Source organism: Miniopterus schreibersii (genome assembly GCF_964146895.1).
Source record: "Miniopterus schreibersii genome assembly, chromosome: 19".
Lineage (NCBI taxonomy): Eukaryota > Metazoa > Chordata > Mammalia > Chiroptera > Miniopteridae > Miniopterus > Miniopterus schreibersii.
In genome coordinates this window covers 31,035,904-31,058,605 of record NC_138119.1, presented here as the reverse complement: position 1 = coordinate 31,058,605, position 22,702 = coordinate 31,035,904, and the positions used below count along the sequence as shown (strand labels likewise).

General features: G+C 55.4%; 1 protein-coding gene across 4 annotated transcripts; it reads right to left on the bottom strand.

Moving 5' to 3' along the window:
- Positions 1-3,064: 3,064 nt before the first annotated feature.
- Positions 3,065-22,369, bottom strand: SLC45A3 (solute carrier family 45 member 3). 4 transcript variants are annotated; one of them, XM_081120949.1, is made up of 5 exons: positions 22,323-22,369; positions 8,887-9,282; positions 7,290-8,075; positions 6,308-6,573; positions 3,065-4,777 (listed from the first exon to the last, which is right to left on the bottom strand). In XM_081120949.1, exons 2-5 carry the CDS (start codon positions 9,056-9,058, stop codon positions 4,340-4,342), a joined length of 1,662 nt encoding a protein of 553 aa, XP_080977075.1. In that variant the 5' UTR covers positions 9,059-9,282; positions 22,323-22,369; the 3' UTR covers positions 3,065-4,339. The 4 variants fall into 4 exon arrangements, with proteins under 4 accessions (XP_080977075.1, XP_080977072.1, XP_080977073.1 ...); XM_081120946.1 differs by lacking the exon at positions 22,323-22,369 and adding an exon at positions 21,642-21,744; XM_081120947.1 differs by lacking the exon at positions 22,323-22,369 and adding an exon at positions 14,207-14,255.
- Positions 22,370-22,702: the final 333 nt, after the last annotated feature.

Genomic DNA, 22,702 nt, shown 5'->3' with positions numbered 1-22,702 from the left:
AAAACAAAGTGACCCTTTTCTTTTGGGGTAATATGGTTACAGAAAAGCTGTGAAGATAATGCAGAGGCTTCCTCGATGTCCCTCCCTCCCACCTTTAAACTGGGCAATGGTGGAACAGAAAGAGCCCCGAGTCGGTGTGCCCTTGGACGAGTCACAGCATCTTAGCAGGCCTCGGTCTTGTCGCTGATGAAAGAGGGCGAGTGCCTCCCTGCTACATGCTATTCCTGTGTCACTCTAATAAAGGCCAGCCTGTGGGGTGCTCTCTGTGTCAGGGTGACTGCCCCCCAGCCTGCTGCTCACTGGCCCACCCACACCTTGGTGTCCCTGGAGCCAGCTTCCCCTCCAGGACCCGGGTCCCTAAGCGGGCACGGGGCTGCTCCCAGCCGGCTCCTCACAGCCTCATCTGAGCTGCAGTGGGGTCCGGCATGTAGGAAGGTAGGCAGATATTCTCTATGAAAAGGAAGGAAGAAGAGAGCATTAACGGGGACTGGAAATTGCTAGATTACCGGGTGGGGGGAGTGTCACAGAACAGTGAAGTCATGGAATTCTAGAGCCGTTTCTATGGCGATGATCTATTAACCCCTCACTGTACCTACAGCAGAATGACTTGTTGAAAGTCAGATGCTAGTAAGAGGCAGACTGGGGTCAAGTGACAAGCTGCCCCCTAATGTGTGCGGAGATCTAGTGACAGTGTTGGGTGTCAGAAAGTCCCAGCTCTGAGCAGCCCTCAGGCCAACAGTGGCAGAACAGCCAGGCCAGGCCACTGTAATCAAATCTCACCCTGGAAACAAGGGCTTTTTCCCCAGCAGCACAAGAAGTAACCTGAGACCCGAGCTGCCCCGGACATACTCCGCACCCCTACCCTGCTCCCCCACCCACTGGCACTGGCTCTGCAGGGAGGGGCGCTCCCGGCCAGAAAGGAAGATCCATGAATGCACAAGGATGGGGCCCTGCCCACCTGACCCCAGCCAGCCTCCTGTTCCCCGGTTCCTGGGCTCAAACCACAGTCCAGGGCCCAGGGTTGCATGCCCCCCCCTCTGGGAGACGGGCAGGATCCAGGGTGAGGGGGGTTGAGAGGTGGCTGTGGAATAGCCTGACCCTTTCTTTCTCCATCACACAAAAAATCCTATTTTTCCATCCCCTAAACTCTATTAGTATCTTTAGTTCATGCTCTGCATTTTTCACGTACATCCTGCCTGACACATCTACGCACATTTGACTCATACATGTTTGTTCCTTAAGGGGGTGAGCCAATTGCACGTGTCTGGGACCCCACGTGGAGAGGGCTCAGGAAACTTAGTTGTGATGTCCTTGTGCCTCCTTAGTTTCTTCCTCCTTTCCAGAGTCCACTTCCTGCTTTATGCCTTTCTTGCTGTGCTTTTAGAAAATTGATGTTTCTATGCTTCTCATATTTTAAAACTTGAGGAACTACCAACAGAGGCCCCAATTGCCTGTGAGCTGGCTTGTCTGGTCCTAAATATTGAAAACGTGTGCTAGAAAAGCCTCTGCTCCAAGCCTCTTGTTCCCTAAGGATTTGCAGTCTCCTCTTGTGAATTCTGAAAGAGTTGGCACAGTGAGGAGGAAGCTGCCAGTCCAAGGGAGAAAAATGAAGACATTGGTGGGCCAGGTTCTCCATTCTGGTGGCACAGGCTGACATGGCACACACACACACACACACACACACACAGCCTCTGGGCGAGGCCTGTTTCAGTGCGAGAGAAACTTGAATTGAAAGAATACAAACAAAAATCCCAAATCTAGTCCGGTCTCAGACTTTAATTACCAATGTAACAGAAAATACAGGGGCAATAAAAACGTGAAATATAACCATGATCTATGGGGCAAATAATCCCAACATTTTTAACAAATAAATTGCAAGGAGAAAAAAAAATTGAGGAGATGCCTAAGGATTATAAGAATTTAAAAGACACACCCACCAATTGTAATGTGTGGAACTTATTTAGATTTTAATTTGAACAAAAACTTTACAAAATAATTCATGAGACAAAAATGTGAACACTGACTGGATATTTTATTACACTACGGAATTACTATTTTTTGACCTGATAATAGTAATGTGGCTATGTTTTTTAAAAAATGAGTCCTCATCTTTTAAAAATAGATTCTGGTGGTATGGCTCAGTTGGCTGGGCATTGTCCCATGCACCAAAAGGTTGCCAGTTCCATTCCCAGTCAGGGCACATGCCCCACTTGCGGGTTTGATATCCAGTCAGGGTGTGTGCAGAGTGCAACGGATCGGTATTTCTCACATCGATATTTCTCTCTCTCCCTTCCTCTCTCCAATAAGAAAAATAAATAAATAAAGCTCTTTGTTAAAATATATACATATCACACACACACACACACACAAAAGGAGGGGCCTGGGGGGGTGTTCCCGGATATGAAACAAAAGTGGCAGAACGTTAATAACTGCTGAAGTTGGGTTCATTATACCAGGTTCATTACTCACATATGTTAGAAAATTTCCATAATAAAAAATTAAATAAAATATAGAACATTTAAAAAAATAAATAAAGCTAGTTTTTGCTATTAACTACTTGAATTTAAGGGACAAGAAGACCTGTCAAGTTTGGAGAGGTCAGGGAGGTGACAAGGCCGAGAAGCCTCTGAACTTGACCTGAGCCTGGCAGGAAGGGTGAAGGAGATGAGAAGGGGCAGGACCAAGGCACAGTGGGGTCAAAACCTTCACCTGTATCAGGGGAGTTTGTGTTGCTGTGGTTGATAATGGGTGTTTGCTCCATCTCCTTGGACACACCATGAGCCCTTTCAGAAGGAAAATGCCCCCACTCCCCTTCACTTCCTACTCTCCCACCTCCTTCCTCTCCCCAACATTCCCAAGGGCACCCCCCAATCCAGGGGGAGGCACAGCCACACCCAATCACCAAAGGACCACCGAGTATTGGTCTATGGCTCCACCTGCTGGTGATGTTGGGAACTGAAGCTGCCAAAAAAAAACCCACACCTGTTTCCACGAGAAGGGAGCGGAGGATAATTTTGGAGAAATCTTGTCCTTCCCCAGCAGAAAAGATAAATACAGGCCAGTTAAACATATAAGAAGCCTTTATTTTCATCACCATAAACATTATATTCTGATTGCTCACATACAGTATAAAATATTTACTCCGCTAAATAAATAAGAAATGACGTTATTGCAAACGGCACTTAAAACCCCCCAGAGATATGCCCGCCTTAGCCTAGGCAGGGGGTGCTCCTGAGATTCTGTGCGAGAGTCCCCAAGCACAGATATGCCGTGGGGGCTGAGACGGATAAAGGCTCGAGGAGCCATATTGGGTACTTCTGGTCCCGAAACAGCCCCAAAGGGAGGCTGTGAAGCCAGTGAAGAAAGGTGGGGGGTAGGCAGCTCCTTCATCAGCCCAGTCCCAGAGGGAGCAGAGGGGAGTGGGGCGGGGCAGGCTGGCCCAAGAGAGGAAGGGAGGCTAGGGAGGCTGCTGAGACCTGAAGCCCAGCCCTCTGCCTTCACCCAGCCTTGGGTAAGAGGAGTTAGGGTATCAGTTGGGGTGAGCAGAGCTTCCAAGCTCCTGGGTTAGGCAGTTGGGGGCCAGACCAATCACCCCCAAAACAGGAGGTTCTGGCAACACTTAGCCCAATAACCAGCCATCTCATGGGACCCAGTCGTTGAGGATGTCACCTCCTAGACACCAACAAGGCAAAGCTGGGAATTGATTCCCCTGTATTTAGTTAAATAAATAAGTTAAATATTTAAAGGCCTGTGTCCCTATGATGGACACACAGGGGCCAACAAGCCATGTCCTGATAAAACATAGGGCTGGGGGAATCAGTGGAAAGGCAGTGCTGTGGGGCCAGTGTCCCCTCTCCCCTCAGAAATCTGCCCCCCAAGTAACTTTCATACTTTCAAATCCTGTGGAGGAAAGTTTCACCCTAGAGCAACCCTGGGGGAACCTACATGGTGGCTGAGTTTACTCAGCTCCCCAAATACCTTCTCTTGGTATGTCCTGATCAGGTCACTAGCTGTTAACCCTGAGCCTGGGTAAGCCCGCCAGAGTCCTGAATTCCAGTGCATGGTGCTAATCGAATGCCTTGACTTTCTCTCCCTGTAGAAATCCAGACTTAGGCCCGTTTGGAGTCAGCCACAGCCCTAAAGACAGGAGAGGTGGAAGGGAAGCCCCAGGGCCCTGTCTGTGCAGCTATGCACCTTACCGCCATGCGGTGGCAGCAGAGAGCCACGCCACTTTGGCAGCAATAGAAACTGGGAGGCCAGCCCCACAGCCCTATGGAGCTTGAAGAGGGGGAGCCGGGACCCAGTGAGGCAGGTTCTCCCTCAGTGGGTGGAAAGTACTCTACAGTGAGTATTTGGCCAAGTCGCTCTTGTCAAATACTACCCGTGAAGCAAAGTAAATGGCAACCAGACCCAGGCCTGCAGCTGACACCATATAGGCAGTGACAGACTGGCTGAGCTGGACGATGGAGCCCATGAACAGGGAAGGGGCCACCTGGGACAGCAGGAAGGCACTGTCCAGGATGGCGAGGTCTAGGCAGATGCCCCTGCCTGAAACGACCCTGGCCTCAGGCAGCTCGCCCACCACCACGCGCATGGGGACATCACAGGCAGAGGCCCCGCACAGTGCCGGTGCGGAGGGGAGCAGGCTGCTGCCTCCAGCACCCGCGTGTCCATTGGGGAAGGGGGATCCAGCCTTGGAGCCTGGCTGGAAGCTGGTCATCAGGCTGTCCTCACTGGCACCAACTCCGGCATCTCCTCGGTACTTGGGCAGGAACATCTGGGGGAACAGAGGAAGGAAAAGGGGACAAGAACAGGTGTGTACCCAGGCATGGGAGTCCCCCAGCTATGAGAACAAACCAGGCCACAGGCCTTAGTGAAAATCAGGCAGCGGGTCAGAAAACTGAGCAGACCCTGCTTGGTCTGGGTCTAATCAGAACCCTCCTCGGGACTGGGAGCAGGGGCGGGGCAGGGATAGGACAAATCTGAAACTAGAAGTCCAGGTTTCCTCTAGCCTCTCCTGGAACAGGTGGATGGCAGATCCATGGCAGAGCTCAAACCTGACCCCTGGGGAACCCATAACTCGTGGACACGGGCAAAGGCAGGTGCAGGCAATGCACAGGGCCACGTGTGCCTTCAGCGGCCGCTGGAATGGGCCTCCCCTCCCTGCCTGCTACCCCTGAAAAGACCAGTAAGGCTGGAGGCTAGAGAGGCCCTGGAGATAAAGGTGCTCCTCAGTCCAAAGGGAGGACCAGCCCCCAATATGTTCTCTGGCACGAGCACATGTGCCCAAGCCTGGCCTCTGGACATCAGCCCCCAAGCTCGCAGCCAGGGCAGCAGAAGAGTAGAGGCTGATGAAGGTTATCATGTGCTGACAGGGGTCTCAGGAACCAGGTTCCCTCAACCAAAGCCCAGGCCCCTCCCTCCATTCCTTCCACCCCCACAGCTACCGATCGGATAACCAGCCTTCCAGCTCAGTGCTTCTCTGCTGCTCCACTCATGTCCTACAAAGAGCAGAAACACATCTTCCCTAGTCTGGCAGCTCTGAGGGCACACCTGCATCTCTTCCCCGGGGACATGCCAGCTTCTTGCCCATCTGGGCTGTAGTTCAGTGAGGCCAGCAGAGGAGACAAAGCTGACCATACAGCCTGGGTCAGGAGGCTTCCCACATAAGGGCCCCCCTGGAGGGGCTGGTTAGTGTGAGGCCCCTGACTTACAAAGTGCCCAGGCAAGTAGTATCAGGCTGTGATCTGCCATGGGGGTGAGGGAAGGGAGCAAAGGCGAAGGAGTGAGGCAGGAAAAGAAAAGAGAGTTAGAGAGAAAGAGGACGATAAATCACAAGAGGGGACAGTGAGGAGCCATCCCCTCTAGGAGACCACAGCAGGCACAGGTCAGTCACAGTGCCTCTCCCGGCCCCTCCCTGTATAAGGAGAGGTGCTGCCAAGACCAGGCCATTCCCACCCACCATCTGCTGAAGCCAGGCCCAGGGGTCACCTGATCCAGCCCCTCCACTCACAGAACAGCCCAGCACAGTCTGAGGGCTTGTGAGCTGACTCCTCAGGATCCGGAGAAGGATTTTGCATTTCCTGCAATCATCCACTCAAGTGTTTTATAATCCCGACACCAGGAAGTCATTCCCAGAATCTAATCTACACCCTCCTTCCGCAGCCCACGTCTCTGGTCTCTGGTCTCTGCCCCAGGGCTACGTGGGCTTCCTCTCTGATCAAAGGTTGCCTTCTCCAACTTCTCTCGCCTGACCCCACTCCACCTCCACAAGCCCCAGCGCCCAGGGTCGCATCCAGCGTGATACCTGCTTCTCCCGGTGGTAGAGGGAGGCCAGTGTGTAGGGCAGGATCTGCAGGGTGGAGAAGGTAAACCCGGTGAGCGCCGCCGAGGCGGTCACAACAGCCACACTGCGGGACAGGCACGTGGCAGCGGCAGCCACAGGAAAAGTCACCACACTGGCCAGATAGACTGCCCGGGTGCCGAATCGCTGCACCAGCCGGTCCATGCCCAGAGAGAAGAGCAGGGAGATGGCACACTGCAGGAACAGCCCCAGGCTGCCCATCCGGACTCCTGGACAGGGAGGCAGGGAAGAGACGGTCAGGCAGGGAAGGGGAGGGGTCTGATACAATCTGGGGGTGCTCAGAATTAGGGGCCACGGACACCTGCTGCCCAAGACCTGCTGTAGATCAGCCCTGCTCCCCAGCACCTTCCCTCTAGGTTGTTCCACTGACCTCAGGGAATGAGGCCAGAGCTGCTGGCTAAGGGCACAGGAAGGGATTCTGAGAGCTGATTGGGAAGGAACCTTAGCTAGTGCCCAGCTAGCTAGGACAGTGAGAGGGGACACAGAGACAGTCGTGCCAGAGGCTCTAAGACAGTTCCAGAACACCTGAGCTGTGAGGTGTTGGCAAGGGGATTGGAAAGTCAGCAGGGGGAGCAGAGGACACACTGAAGTTAGGGTCAGGCAAACCTGAAACACTCCAGCTTTAACTCCTCCCCTCCCTTTGGACTTTAAATCAGCTCAGCCTTTTCTTCTGTCAAGTTGGGACAAAGACCCTGATCAAACTCCCAGAGCAGCCCCAGGCTCTACGGAGACTGCAGGCTAAGCTGCTCTGTACCCTTGAGGAGCCGCATACACAGACTGGGCCCATTTTCCTGATGGGGAAGTCAAGGTGTAGAGGTACACAGCTACCTGCCCAGGCACAGGTGGTGGGCATCCCCCTATGCCTGAGCACCCCCCCCCCATGGCGGCTTCCACAAGAGCCCCGCCCCTGGCCGCTGAGCCTTACCTTCATCGTAGTGTCTCCGGGCCTCGGTGCCTGGCTCAGCCCTGGGAACACCCTGGTACAGCCCCTCGCCCACGAAGTCCGTGTAAAACAGCGTGAAGGTCATGAATGCCATCCAGCTGCACAGCTCAGCCACAAAGAGTCGGCGCAGGGCGCGTGGCACGCGGCAGCAGAGCTGGTGCAGCCGCGGAAACAGGGTGCCCAGGTTCTGGAAAGCCAGGCGGGCGCGACATGGGCAGCAGCGGGCTGGCCTGGAGGGGACCAACAACCTTTCCGCTGGCTCGCCTGGGCCCAGGGCTGCCTCCTCTACCACAAGCAGCGTGGCTGCCATGCAAAGGAGGAAGATGAAAGTGAGCAGGCCGAAGAGGCACTCTTCCTGGGTGCCCAGGTAGGGGGCCAGGGCGCTGGCATCCCAGTCGATGGCAGGCAGGAGGTAGCCCAGGCAGCCCCCAAGGCTGATCATGAAAGCGTAGACGGAGAAGGCCTGGCGACAGTGGTCTGGGTCCCGGAAGAGGTCAGAGAGCAGGGCCTCCAGTGGGGTGAAGCACACCTGGCCACAGAAGTCCAGCAGCCCCACTCCCAGGATCAGCAGGGCCAGCTCCAGGGCCCTGGTGTCCGGGCACAGCAGCCCTGCCAGCCAGCTGGCCCTCGGGATCAGAAAGAGGCTCAGCAGGACGCCCAGGGACAGGGCCCAGATGAAGGGCCTCCGGCGACCATAGCGCCCACGCCAATGGTCGCTGGCTGAGCCTAGAAGTGGAACCGAGACCAGGCCCAGCACTGGACCGATGCCTGCAAGAAGGGCAAGTAGAATGAGCCAGAGGCTGGGGCCCTAAACGGGGGGGGGGGGGGGCCCAACTACCTTGAGAAGGATGGAAATGGCCGTGACACTATTACAGGGAGGACCGATCCTGTGCTGGGTACTATGCTGAGTGCTTCAGCGAGTCTAATCTACTCCTTACAGCTAGGATCACTAACATCCCATTTTCAGATGGGAAAACTGAGGCATGGAGCAACTGATAAGTGATATCTGTGTCCAGGCACAAGGCTAGGGAGGGCGGAAGGCAGGGCTTTAATAGGTGGTCCAACTCCAGGCCCTGTCACCTTGGCAGAGCCCCTTCTTCCTGGGAGTTGCATCCTGACTACTTGCTTTCTGCAGCTTTTGCAGAATTCCTCTGCAGTCAGCCCAGCTCCTGACCCACGGGTAAGCAAGAGCTCTGGCTACTACTCAGTAGCTAGGGTACACCCTGGCTAGGTCAGTTAACTTCTTACATTATTTTCTCTGTGGACTAGAGAACCTCAAACGCTTGCTGAAGGCATTAGATGAGAAAATAGATAAAATTATAAAGAGCTAGCCAAAGGAAAGGGCCATTTCTACAGTGTCTCCTATATGCAGGGGTATAGTGGGAACCAGGGCATGTCCCTGTACTCTTTTCTTCCTCTTGGGACCCCCCTCAGCCCAGAGTCACCCCTGTCCCCAGCCACACCAACCCAGCAGACAGCCACCTCTCCCCACAAGGGGCTCTTTGGGCAGAGGCACCATGGCCCTATTTCCAGGTGGCATGTATCTGAAACAGGGGGGCAGGAGGAGGTGGCGACTCACCCAGCACCATGGTCATGAACTTCTCTTCTACCCCCACTTCCAGCAGCAGGGGCGGCACGTAGGTGATTCCTGCAGCCAGACATACCTCCAGGCCGAAGGTCAGCAGGTTGACCAACAGGAGCTGGGCTTTCCGATGCCGCACTAGGCGGCTCACCCACAGCCTCTGGACCATGGTGGGCCAGGCGGGCCGGGCTCTGATCCGGTCACTCACTGCAGAACTGCTTCATCCCAGCCCCGCTCCAGACGCCCAGGCTTCTCTCTCCTCCTTGCTGCCACAGACTGCCCAGGACTCAGGCAGGAGCCCATTTCTGCCAGCCCTCTGTGCAGGTCCAGCTCTCAGCCTATACTAAACGCCTGTGGCTGTGGGTGCCTCGTTGGGGACATATCATTCAGATCCTAAAAGGGTAGGTACAAATCAAACACACTGAGTGTTAGGTCCTGGGAACCAGGTCTCCAGGATTTGCTCTGAATCCTGTTCACTCCTGGGCTGGTGCTGGGCCCTGACACCTAGGTGCCACCCCCTACTGCCCAATCAGGAAACACATGTTAATATCAGCCCAAGGCTGACATAATTAGTAAGGTAAATATTATTTTTAAACCTCAGAACATTCCAGAGCTAAATAAATGTGGGTTATTCTGTCTTGGAACACCCTCACAATTGCCCTGGCCTGCTAGTATGGGGAAAAAAAAAATCAAACGAACTGAATTCCCAGATCCCCAGGCCTTGTTATCAAGGTGCCCCTGGAGACCCTCCATTGGACAGGGCTTATTTGCTTCTCTCTCCATTTCCCAAAGCTGGCTGTTCAATTCCCCTTTTGTTATGAGCAATACTTCCTATTCTGCACCGCCTGAGCCACACTGCACCATAACTCCCACCTCCAAGAACAGGACCCGGGGAAGGCAGGAGAGGCTGTGGTTTGTTGGGTGGGTTTGAATCTGTCATTGACCCACTGAAAGGGCGCCCCTTGGGAAGAGCCTGGGCCTGAAAACCTCTCCCTTAGTTTCTTCCTGCGCTCACTGTTCACGGAGAAGAAACATTCTCGTATGTGCCGCTCTCCTGTCACAGGACAGTGGGGCCACAGTTGGGCCAGGCAGTTCCCAGGTCCCAGCTTCACGGAGGCGTGAAACCGCACCAACTGTCAACAACTGCCATGCCCTGTGACACCCTGGGCTGGCAGGATGTCCCACCACTTCCCCGGCAGCCTTTCTCTGCTCCCCAAACAACTCCATTCTCAGCAGAGAAGTCCCCACAGCCCCTCCTTCCAGGCCTGGCTCCTATGCATACAGACCCATGGGGGAAGCACCCATCCTGTGCCCCCTCACCCCAGGCAGCTGGCCCTCAGCACCTGCTAAGTCTGCCTCCTTCAGAAGTGACCACAGAAGAGGGAAGATCAAGTCAGCCACCCACGAAGAGGAGGTATAGGAGGGGCATCCTGGTGTGAACAGGCCAGAGGCCTCTAACCTGTCATCCTTTTCTAAGGAGGTGGGTGCACAGAGCTTCCGGCACTGGTGGCTGGCGTGGGGAGTGCCTTCCCTTGCCTGGCTGGCTCAGTCCTATAAATGTGGTGAAGGGCACCACTCCTGTGTGAAATCCACAGTGGCAGAGGGCCTGGCTCCAGTCTCCTTCCCCACCCGGAGCACCCTCAGCCTTCACTCATCCCCTCTTCCAATCTCACCCAGTGTCGCATAATTTGGCGCCCAACCTCTTTTATCTTTTCAAATGACAGCCCTACGGGGCCTTGTGTGTTACAGAACGAGTTGGAGTTGTAGGTGCTCTCTGCGCTGTGCCACAGAGAAATCAGATGGCTATCAATCCTGGGTAAGAGGTCTCCATCCCATAACTGCCTTCTGGGGCTTTGCAGCTGGCAGATCAGGAAGGGAGGGGCTTCGGAGAAGCCCGGGCCACCTCCTCCCCAAAGCTCCACTCAGACCCAGACCGGCAGCTTTGGGAGAGGGCGCAGACTCGGTGGCACGGGAGGGGGAGTGTAGGACACTGGCTCACAAGGGGGCAGGGGCACCAGACAGCTTTAGCTGGGCAGTTGTAGGTTCCGTTTGAGCCAAGCCCCCCCCCCCCCCCGTGGCTGCACTGCCATAGCAGCCCCCAGAAGGAAAGCAGTAGACCTCACAGAGACCAGGGGTGCTTTCCTGCTTGGAGGGAGGGGTTCAGGATGAAAAGGCTTCCAGCCCTTTCCACTCCCTGCCTTTAGCCTGGGCGGACCCTGGACGCTCACCTGCTCTGGGTTTTTAAGAACCAGGTCCTCCCTGAGCAAACAGAAGTGGTCAGACCCAACCTCACCCACAACTTGCCCCCATTTTCAAGCCCTGGTTGCTCTCCCTTGTTTAAAATAAATTGCAGCTCTCCAGCAACTATTAATCACCCCACCTGCCTCCTTCCGTCCCTTAATCCAGCTCCTTAGCCCACAAAGGAGAAAGGTACAAAGGGGCGATAAGAGGAATGTCCCCTCATCCGCCTATAACCCAGGCGGCCCTTTAGCTGCCTCCCCTCCGCAGCACCTCTCTCCACCCCGCGGAGGCTCGACCTGGAAACCAGGGGCTGGGCCAGGTGAGGAATTCATTGAAGGGAGTAGGTTAGGAAGTCCGCCGACTTCAGGTCCTGCTCTGCACACTCTGTTCTTAGGTTGCTGAGCCCGTCCGCCCCCTTTTGATTTCTACTGTTCCTGGGGGTTCCAGGGCACTCTCACCACCCTCAGGCTTTCCTCTTTCCGTCCTGGAAGTGTTTGAGGAATTCCAAACCCAACTGAACGCTCTCCCTTCCAAAGCCCCCTTTCTCCTCCCTGCCTCTTGCCCAGTGCCCCAGTCTGCCCCCTTCATCCCCACTCCAGGGCCCTCAGGGTGGAGGAAGTGACAGAGGGCACCCACAGCACTAACTCCAGGCCCCGGCAGTCCCTCCAGGCCTTCCTCCCTGGGACTCAGACAGAGCAGTGCAGGCCCTCTGGCTCCCAGGCCCAGAGAGGTGGGAGACAAGCACCACTGTCCCGCTAGACTCCTACATGCAGCTCCAGGGCACAAGTATCTTAAGGCTTGCAAGTGCTGGAGCACTGCCGAATCCCCTGTTTGGGGAGCTCCCCTGTCCTCAGGGATTCAGGAAGGGAGGCGGGATCCAATTCTCCCTTATATCCTCCAGTCTCAGAGATGCTTCTGACTCAAATCCTCCTGCTCGCCGCTCCTGGAGCACTCTGCCTGCCTGGCAAACAGAAGATCAACTCAAAGAACCAGACTCTGATCACACCTGGCGGGGAGGGGTGGGAAGAGGCGGGCGTGGAGGTACTGAAAGGGGGAGTCTGGCCTGACCTCGTGGAAAGGAACCGCAGCCTTCTAGGACAAGAGCCTCTCAAGTTCCAGATATCTTCCCTCTTCTCCTGGCCCCTGATGACAGGACAGCAAGAAGGCTGGAGGAAACCCAAGAGCTCTGAGAACCTTCCTGGAGCTCCTCCCCAGGCCATCTTTCCTCACCCCTGGGGGAGCAGGACCCCAGCCAGAGAGCCAAGGGCCCTGGCAGGATCAGCGAACTTGCATTCGTCCATCCAGCCCCAGCCACCGAGAGCTAAACGTGGCCTGTGCTCCAACGCGTGCACCCCAGCAGGCAGTGGGCTCGGTCACACCCACTTCAGGTTAGGGCCCAGCGAGGAGTAAGGGGAACTGAAGCTGAGTGACAGCAACAAGCTTGCCTGAACTTTCTCCAAAATCCTGATGACAGAGTGGAGGAGGCGGGAGGAAGGCAACCAAGCCCACTCCCGGAGCTCCCTATGGAAGGGAGGGTCAGGGGGACGTATAAAGGGGCCTTTGAGGGCTTTCAAAGGGGCTCCTGCCACCCCGCACGCACGGCTGAAGTGGAGCTGGGGGGAGCGGAGTCCCTCGGCTGACACTGACAGACAGAGGCCAGAGGGAGCCGGCCGAGGCAGCCCCACGGTGGGCCAGTGTCAGGCAGCAATTCTATGGCCTCTTTATTCGGGCAGCGTCCCCACACCCCGCCCAGGCACATCAAACGGCAGCAGCCCCCACCCTGACCCCGCAGAGCAGGCGACTGTGCCCTCCTCCCTCCACACTCACAAAGACGGCCGGCTTTCTCACAGCTCCAGGGGAACTCGCTCCTATACCCCTCCCCCTCCCTGCAGAGGAGGAAACTGGGGACAGGGTAGGCCAGCCAGAGGGGTAATGACTCAGCGGCACAGGGGTGGGGTTACTCTAGGCCAGTCTCCCCAGTGTACCACCCTACCCGAGGCTGTCCTACCCCAGGCCCAGAGGTGGAGGCTTGCAAGACCTCGAGGTGGGAAGGACTCCCTTCCTCCACACAGGACTGGGCCCCAGAATCTGGTTCCAAGTGGAGCTCTCCCAGGCCCTCTAGGTTGGGGGCAGGAAAGAGGTCTGGGGATTCACCAGCCCAGCCACCTTACCAGCCACCCCTTTGCCTCAGTCCCTGGGGACCAACGTCCTTGGGCTTACCTAGTAAAACCCAGGACACTGCATTTCCAAAATGAGCTCCACCCTCATGGCAGCTCTACCGGGAGCCTCGAGGACACCCCAGAAAGATGTCATGCTGGCCAGCCAGGAAACCTGAAATGAGCATCCTTGTGAGGCAATGAGCCGCCACCGTTAGGGGCAGCAGACTGTGGGAATTCCTACCTGGGCAGCTGGGTGGAAGGGGCACAGGATTAGACTGTGCACGGCTTCAGTGCCCTCCCACATTTAGTCTTTGATTCTCTGGGCTCAATTACTTGCAAAGAAGCGAGGTTCTGCTTTTCCTGACCCCACCCTATAGAAAGGCAGTGATTTTCACAAGTAGCCAAGTCCCACAACCTCATGGGGCTCCCACAGACACCTGCAAACACTACTCAGAATGCAACCTCTGCACCTTAAGGGACTCCCAGGAAAGAGCAAGGGCCAGGCAGAGGGAGGAAGATCAGTCCCCTCCCAGCCTTGCTCCCCGGCGCCTGCCTCCCCCAGGGCCCAGAGGCCAGGGATTTAGAGTTCGCCTGCTGCGCTGCCTTTTCTTCACTGGGACTGGAAGCCTTCTGCTTAGCAGCTTGTCAGAGAGAGCGAGGGGGCTGCAGGCTGGGACACAAAGGGGGATTAGGGAGAAACCTCTAGGCCCACAGAGTAATCCATCAAATTCTCTCCCGGCTGCCAGCACCAGCCCCTTCCCACTCAATTCCCCTTCCAGCTGCTGTGGGCCCCCCACCCCCTTCAGCTCATGAGCCCTGTCACGTTAGGCAGCAAAGAGAATCCCAGGCCCTGGGGGGCCAGAGGGGGCACACCACAGACACTGGGAAAAGGGCAACGGCTCCCTCCCCGCACTCACCCCCAATGTGTGAAAGCCCAACAGGTGGCAGTGGCTCGGAGGAAAGTTGCTTTTGTTGCCCTGTCTGGGAGCCCCAGCCCAGCTTCTGAAAGGAAACAAATGCCAGAGGCTGGGGGAAGGGAGGGGAAGGACAGTCCCCAAGCTCGCTCTGATCTCCCCTCCCCTCTCCAATCCAGTGACAGGCCTGACCCTCACCTTGGCTAGCCTAAGTAGAGGTAAAGCACCCCTCCCAGGGGTCACCTGGCAATCCCATGGTGACAGTCCACACAAGCACACATCTAATTCTGGGCAATGGGTTTCCCAACCAGACTTCCTTTCTGAGAACAGCTGGGATTCAAGGTCACACTGAGTCATCTTGACCAAGTACCCTCCAAGCCAAACCAACCAGTATTCTTCAACCTGGATCTCTCTTCCACCCCAGGGGCCACAGTCCTCTGAACCTGGCAGATTCTGTAGGGTGACCTAAACTTGGCAATCAGCCTGGCCTGGGTTTGCATGCCAACTCCATCACTTTGACTGTGTGACCTTGTTAATTGACCTCCCTGAGGCTCGGTTTTCCCATCTGCAGTTAATAATAGCAGCTAACATTGCGGCGCTACATGCCAGGCACTCTTCCAAGTGCCCGATGAGGTGGGTATAATGGGTGGACCCATTTGACAGGCAAGAAAACTTGGATCAATATGACCAGCTTCATAGTCATGTAGTGTGTTTGACAGAAAGCGCATGGAAGTCCCTGGCAGACTCTTCAGCTGTCCAGGCTTCCTGGGTAGAGCAACCTGGGAGAGGGCCTTCTCTTTCCCACACAGGAGCAGCAGAGGTCAGAGGGCGACCAGCTACCCCTTTATTCTCCCTTCCATTCTCCTCTCAACCTGGAGGCTCCCCGACCCACACCAGCGCCTCTTTCAGCCCCCAGGGGCAAGAGGAATGCCAAGAATGTAAATGCCTCCCCAGGTGTTGGCCCCAACAGGTGAGCAGAGGTCACTGCAGCAGACCTGCCAGCTTTCGGAGGCTGAGGCCGCGAAGGCAGGTGGAGGAAGGAATAAACACCCCGTTATTATAAGACAGGGTGGTTGCCACCCACAGGGGAACTCATCACAGCCGCCGATACCTACTAACTGTCCAGGAGGTGTCTGGAGTGCGCTGGGTAACTGACATACCCTCTCCCTCTAATCCATGCCATCTGTATAATCCTACAAAGTAGGTGCTACTTAATATTCCTATTGCCCAGGGATGAAAACGGAGAAATCCATTAACATGCCCAAGGATGTACAGATAAAAAGGGTTGAATGAAAAAGTCAGACCATTTGAAAATTCTGGAAAGTGCTCTGAACTGGGAGCCAGGACAGTGTAGTCCAGTTTCAGCAACTTGTATAGCTGTGTAGCCTGGACAAGACAATCACGAAACTCTCTGGGACTCAGTTTCCACACCTGTACAATGAGAACTAGTCTAGGTGCTGTCTCGGGGTCTTTACAACTGTACAGCTATGTGATCTCACACCCACCACCACCACCTTGCCCAGGGAGGGTGCTCTCCACGGACAGGTGCCCAGTGAGTGTTCACTGACAAGGCCACGTGCCATGGGGGGGAGGGTAATAGCCCTCCATTGAGGGACAGGGGGAACCAGGTAGAGAAGAGCCACTCCCCCCCCCCCCCCCGCAAAAACTCCTCCTTTACCTGCCTTCACACTGCTCAAGTACAACAGAGTGCCAAGGGTCAGCGGTCAACTGAAACTGAGCCAAGTAACCATGACATCTCGGGACAGAATTGCCCTCTTCCCTTTGCCCTCTCAGAGTTGGACTCTGTTCCTGGCTGAAATTAGTAACCAAATTCTTTCTCTACTTGGGCCACAATAAATGCTTCCCTACAATGTGGGGCAGTGGTCCCAAGAAATGCCTAAGTCCAGGGTGGGGAAAGAGGACATGGGAGAATGAGGAGTTGGGCACATCCTCCAAGCCACTGGGAAGTTCCTGCCCCCTGTTCCCTTTTCTTCCTACAGCCCCTGCAAAGTGAAACCTGAACTGGCCTCCCTCCTGGTGAACTTGAACTTTGCCAGTCAGCCAGTCCAGGCAGCTCTCCCCATCTGTGCACAGATGACCCTTGTCCTTTACCTGCAGCCTGCCCTCCCTTACAGGTAAGGTTTACAGGAAAGAGACTGAGGGATAGAGGACCTAGGTAGACCCACAGATGAGCAGAGCAGAGCTGGGAGTCCTACAGGGTGCTGGTCGCAGCTCTGCCTTGTCCTGCCTCTAGGATCTCAAATTTGACAGTCTCTAAGGACCTTTCAGCCCTGATATCCTAGGGTCTGTGACCAGCTCCATTTATCATCAGAGGGCTTGGGCCAGACTCAGTCCTATGGAAATGTGTCCTCAAAAACAGTCACTCAGCCCTGGCCGGTGTTGCTCAGTGGTTAAAGCACCAGCCCCTGGACCGAAGGGTCACGGGTTCAATTCCCAGTCAAGGGCATGATACCTGGGTTGCAGGTTCGATCCCCAGCCCCAGTCAGGGCACTTGCAGGAGACAACCTATCCATGTGTCTCTCTCATGTTGATGTTCCTCTCTCTCTCTCTATCTCTCCCCTCCCTCCCTCTTCCCTTTCACTCTCTCTAAAAATCAATGGAAAAATATCCTCAGATGAGGGTTAAAAAAAAAAAGAAAAAAAAAGTCACTGGTGAGCCAGGTGCAAGCAGGCTCCAAAAAAAGACTTTTATTGTTATTATTATTATTAAGCTCTAGTTTGCCCACCTTTGGAGGAAGTATGCCTCAGTGAGTGCAACCTAACCTCCCCCAAAGGAGCATCAAAGAGCACTAAAACTCACCCACTATCCATCCAACACTCACTGAGCCCCAGCTATGTGACAGCCCCCTGTGAAGGTGCTGGGAACAATGGACCGCAGCCCCTTTAGCAGAAGAGGCAAATGCAATCCGAGTGCAGTGAGCTGGTACAGGCGCAGAGACACAAGTCCCTTGAATGGGGTGTGTTCAGTTCTTCTAGGACCTCCTAGAGGAGGTGGCAGCCATGTTGCTGAGCCTTGAAAGATAAGTTGGTGGGACCTATGCAGAAAAGGGTAGATATCTGCAAAACGTAGCCACTGAGGCCTGGGACTTCCACACCCACCCACCTGTCCTTTGGCCCTCCCAGTGAGGTGTGGTGGAGAGGATACTAGACCCAAAATCATGGGATGAGTTTTGATCTCAGATCTGGGTCCAAGATGAGGATATTCGTCATCACTAGGCCTGTTTTTGCTTCCAAAGTAGTCATCGTGCTCTAGTTGCCTGCGCTCCACTGCCTCTCACCTGAGCCCTGTCCAGCTCAAGTCCCCTGCCTTCTCCAGGGCTGGCGCCCAAGCTGTCAAGGATCCCCCTTCTCTCAGATCTCGCCTGCACTCACCAGGGTTGGATATTGATAGCCCAGGGTCCTCCTGGTCTGGCTCGCAGTCCTTCCCTGCCCCCCACCCTACTAGACCTTCAGCTCCTAGGAAGCAGGGAGCACAGTCCCTGCCCAGGCCCTGAGAAGAGGGGTGCTCAACAGAAGGCCTCACGGGTGAGGTTGAATCAGGGTTCCTGCCTGATGTGATTTAACAGTGTCCCTGGGACTCATGGGAGGGCCATATGCAAGATTTTCAAGTGCTCAGCTCTCTCTAATGACTGGAGCCAGGAGCAGGAAGCTATATTGTCACATCCTTAGAAATAGTCCAGGTGCTGCCAGCTTGGACACTATTTGTCAGCTCAAAGGATGTTTGAGATTAGAGAGGCAGGGGGGTGCAACAGAGAGCACTGGGAAAGAAGGATTGATGTCTCAGGCTGGATGCTCCTGAGGGCGTCCTATCTGGCTAGGAATTCGGCCTGGCCTAACTTTGGTGACTGAAGGACTGTGGGGCTATGGGGCCCTTCTTGCTGTCTTATCCCAGCTTTCCAGAGAGTCTTGTCTCCAGAATTAACAACGGGAAGGAAATAAACATGTACCGAGCTCCTGGTCTGTGCAGGCACTTTGCTAAATGTGCCTACCTTGTTTAATCCTCCCAGTAACCTTGCAGGGTGAATATTATCATCTCCATTTTACAGACACAGAAACCAAAGTCAACAGGTGCAAAAGGCCCATCTCCAACATCAGAAGCAAGAGGCCAACAAGTCATTCAGGGTCAGCGGCACTTCTCTCCCCGGGGAGGAAACAGACCAGGCAGTCGAAAAAGGGCTTAAACAGGAAGTTCTGGCCAGATATCAGGATCATCTTGTGATGGCTCTGTCACCAGCCCCTGCCCCCAAACAGGGACATTTAATACACTGGACAAAGCTCCACACTCCAGCCCTACTGCTGGGAGTCAAGTGGCATCGGCGCTCGAGACACTGGGCCTGGTACCAACTGGTCCAGCCTCTACCCTCGCTGTCCAGCAAACAGGGCCACTGACTGTTCAAAAGAAAGAGAGGCTGGGTTTTCTTCTGGACACCGGAAAGCAGTGCAAAGGGTCCCAGTGGAGAGAGAAGAGAGCTGAACCCACATTCAGAGCACCTCCTCCCTATCATACACTTTCCCTAAAAATCACAACAAATAACCTTTTGCACAGAAGGCTCTTACCCTTCAAAATATATGTCCATCTCTATCACTTCATGATTCACTTCCATCACCACTAACGAGAGGAGGTAAGTGGGGCAGGGGTGACTGGACAGATTAAAAAGTAAGTCACACACAATATTGACAGGGAGAGACCAAGACATCCAGCCCTGGTGTGTTCTTTGCACCGGGCCACAAGTTCACTGCATATGTGTCATTCACAGTTCGCATATAGTTATGTATGGTGTAATTCCCTTGCTAGGAAACTCTGGTCTCTAATTGTAAACCACAATGATCGTCTCCATTGTGACCAGATAACAGCAGCTGACATTTCTCAAGCTCACTTTACCTTCATTAGCTCATTTAATCCTCGTGATACTGTGAGGTAGGTACCAGCATCCTTCTTCTAAGGGGAGGAAGTAGAGGCACAGAGCGGTAAAGGAACTTTCCAAAGAGGAAACAGGATTCAAACCCAGGCAACTGGGCTCTAGAGCTCAGCCTCCTCCCTAGTCATACTGACTCCCCAAAGTCCAGGAGACCTCGCTCCCAAAGACACGGGGTCTACAGCAGAGCCCAAGAATGGAGTCCCAGGCCGGGTGCCACTGCCCAGTCAGTCTCAGGTGATAGATATACTGATATGGTTAATACTAGCGAACACTTACTGAGCACTTAGCAGGAACACAGTCAGTCCGGTGCTCTATACGTGTGACTTAATAAAGCTATAATTGTTTTTATGTTTTATATATTATATAGAACTATTATTTATAAATGCTTACATTGTTATATTTATTATTTAATAAATAATAAAGCTACGCAGTAGGTATGGTCATTATTAGTGTTATCGCCATCCTCATTTTGCAGCCAGGGACAGTGAAACTTAGAAGAGGTTAAGTAACTTGTCCAACATTCCATAGCTAGTAGAGCAGCCAAGATATAAACCCTGTCTTTCTGACAGTCTGGGTTTTTATCTATAATGTTGTGCTATTAGACGATAATGGTCCAGATACTAGGGCTTAATTTCACTTTTGGAGTCCTCAGCCATCCCCGCCTTTTGGCCTCTTCTCTCCAGAGGCCTGGACAGGCTGAGAAAGGGGAATCCACACCATCCCTCCACCACCCAGTGGCCCAGAAGGACCTCAGTGGGCCACCAAGGATCACTGGCCAGCTCCTCCTCCTCCCTGTCTTCCTCTTTCAGGGAAACTCAGAGAGCCAGGAGAGGCAGGGGAGTTCACCATTCACTCCAGGAGTGCATAGGAAAACTTCCCTCCACTCCCCACTAAATTGGGGCCCGTATGTCCACAGCTGCACGTTCATCCACAGCTGTATTTTTATCTTCAGACTCATTTTGCTGACTCAAGCTCCATTTTTCTGAGCATTTTTAGAGCAACAGAGTCCTGGCTCCATGACAGGCCTGGGGGTAGGAGATAAGAGAGGAATGAGGGAATGGGACCCATCCAACTAAAGGGCCTGTGACCTCGCAAATGGTCCCACTCACTCCCTAGGAGAAGTTGCTCTATGGGTTTCCTCGGGCTTTCTATCCAGCCTGCACCTCCTGGCCCCTGCCTTTCCCCACCCCCATAAGCCAGCCTGTTCCCCAGGCTTGGGCAGGCGAGTCCACACCAAGGCTGCATCAGGAGAAGCAGCCAGAAGCCCCCAGGGTCTCACCCCCATCCCTGATCAATGCTCCCAGGAGCCCAGCAAGGGTCACTCTGGGTCCTGGTCCACTGGCTATGCCCAGCTGCAGCCTCCAGGGCAGCAAGACAGCAGCTGGGCTATTCTTAGTCCCTGCTCCACTGGGACCAGGTCTGTATAACAGCTGAAGGGCAAGTCCTCACCAGGTACCCACCAGGCCAAACCTCTCCCTACCCCCAACTCTGGCCTCTTGAGAAAAGAGGAAGCACAGGGGAGTGGCCCTGGGCTGGAGGAAAAGCTGAGCAGGTCAAGAGTGTGCGTCAGGAAGATGGAAGCTGATTCAGAGGTCAAGGGCAAGAGCAACTCACAGGGCTCCAGGAGACGATGGGAAGGACTGACCCTCATTCTGGAGACACCCCGCAGGTCCCGCGGACTTCTCCAGCAGGCAGCCCCAGCCTAAGCCTAGGGCCCGGAGGGGCTGTAGCAGGGGCTCAGGTGCCACCTCATCACACCTGTTTGCTGATCTCAGATGCTCCCCACGGAGCCCCGAGCCCCGAGCCGCGAGCCCCGAGCCCCGAGCCCCGAGCCCCGGCAGGCAGGAGAGGAGAGCGCCCAGCTTCTCCTTCCCCTCCTCCCCCGAGGGGTAACCCCGGCTGAGGCGGCGCAGAGGAACCCACGCGCGCGCCCACACTCACACGCATGCACACGCACGCACTCCAGCCTCAACTCCCTGCCCGGAGCCTGGCCCCCAGATTAACGTCCCAAAGGGCTCAGTCACCTTTCCCGCGGCGCCCCGGCCACGGCCCCTTTCCCGGCTCCCAAGTCCGGGACTGTGCGCGCCGCGGTGACTCATCTGCCCCTTTCCGGTGAAGCCGAGACAAGGGAAGAAAATATTGCAACTTTCCAAAGAAAACTCTGACGCGGGAGGTGCACCAGGAGCGCGCGCGCGTCCGCCCGCCCGCGGCCGCCCACCCGCCGCCCGGCCGGGGACAGCGGGGCCCCGGCGCCTCCAGCGCAGCCCTCCTTCCGCCGAGAAAGAACAGCCCCGCGGGGACCCGAGCTGGCGCCGCGCACTCTGCAGCCTGGCCGTCCAGCCACCTCCTCTGGGACTCGAGGGGACACGGCGCCCAGACGGCCACCGCGCGGTCCCAGCCCGCGGGGCGAGAAGCACGCGACATCGCTGGGCCGGGCCAGCGCCCCTCCCCTTCCCGCGCCGGGACCCAGTCCCCTAGGAGCAGGGGGCGCGCTCCTACCTGGCCGAGGCGAGCGGCTGTCACCGGGGCCGAGCGATCGAGCTCGGCCTCCTCCTGCCCCCACGCGCGCCAGCCGGCGGCTTTTAAATCTCCAGGTTACTCCGCGGGGGGAGAGAGCATGCGCGCTGGGGCTGCCAGGAGGGGGCGGGGCGAGGCGGGCCGGAGGGGGTCCGAGGGGTGGGGTGGTCCCCAAGCGCCGGCAGCGCCAGGTCTCCAGGCTGTCTTTGTAGCCGCGACCGCGACGGGCAGCCCCCGCGTGGCTCCCAGACTGGCCTGTCATTACCTAGGGCAGTGCACCGCCCCCTCGCCGCTCGCCACCCAAACATTTAGGTAAAAGCCACCCGGCACCGCGGGGCGCCTCCCCTCTCGGGAGCCAGTCTGTGACCCTGACCCGCAGTGCCCCCCTGGCCATCCCCCTGTCCCCAGGCAAAGCAGCACCCCACCCACCTAGGATCAGCTTTTGAAAGGAGATGTCACATTCTCCCTGGGTTACTCTTTCCACTGTTTGCTATTCTCTGAGGCAGAAAGAGCTTCCTGATACCTAACTCAATCCCTCTTCCTGAAGTTACAAGCCAAATTCCTTTTTTTTTTCTCTCTTAGGGTGTGTGTGGGGACGAGGGGTTGATACTTCCCAGTAAAATGTTCCCTTTGTCAGCTGCTGAACAAGGTCCCAGCAGATACCTGTTTGCAGAATGCCTTTGACAAGCGTGGAACAATGCAGGCGGGAGGCAGAGAGCGGGAGGCCCAGGCTGGCCTCCGGTCTTTCTTCCTCCATGGAGTTTCATCAGGATGGATAAATCCAGTTGCTGCGGATTGTAGACTTGAATGCTACAAAATCACAGGAATACGCCTAGTTGGCTGTGGACTGGGTGTTGGGGGCACTGGCTTCCAATGCTGGCTGTTCCACCAACCAGGTATGACGCGGAACAAGTCCCTTCATTATTCTGGGCCTCTGTTAAAAGGAGGACTGGCCAGGTCATTTCCAAGGGCACCTCCCGCTGGAAGGCCAAGAAGAATGGGAACTAGAGAAGAGACAGGGGAACAGCAGAGCCCTGGTGGCC

What these genes read in the sequence shown, in the direction of transcription:
- SLC45A3 (XM_081120949.1), bottom strand. Translation starts at nt 9,058, where the DNA reads ATGGTCCAGAGGCTGTGGGTGAGCCGCCTAGTGCGGCATCGGAAAGCC. An exon ending in GTTCATGACCATGGTGCTGG is followed by an intron (nt 8,076 to 8,886) that starts GTGAGTCGCCAC and finishes CCCTTCTTGCAG; the next exon opens with GCATCGGTCCAGTGCTGGGC. An exon ending in CCGGAGACACTACGATGAAG is followed by an intron (nt 6,574 to 7,289) that starts GTAAGGCTCAGC and finishes CTCCCTGTCCAG; the next exon opens with GAGTCCGGATGGGCAGCCTG.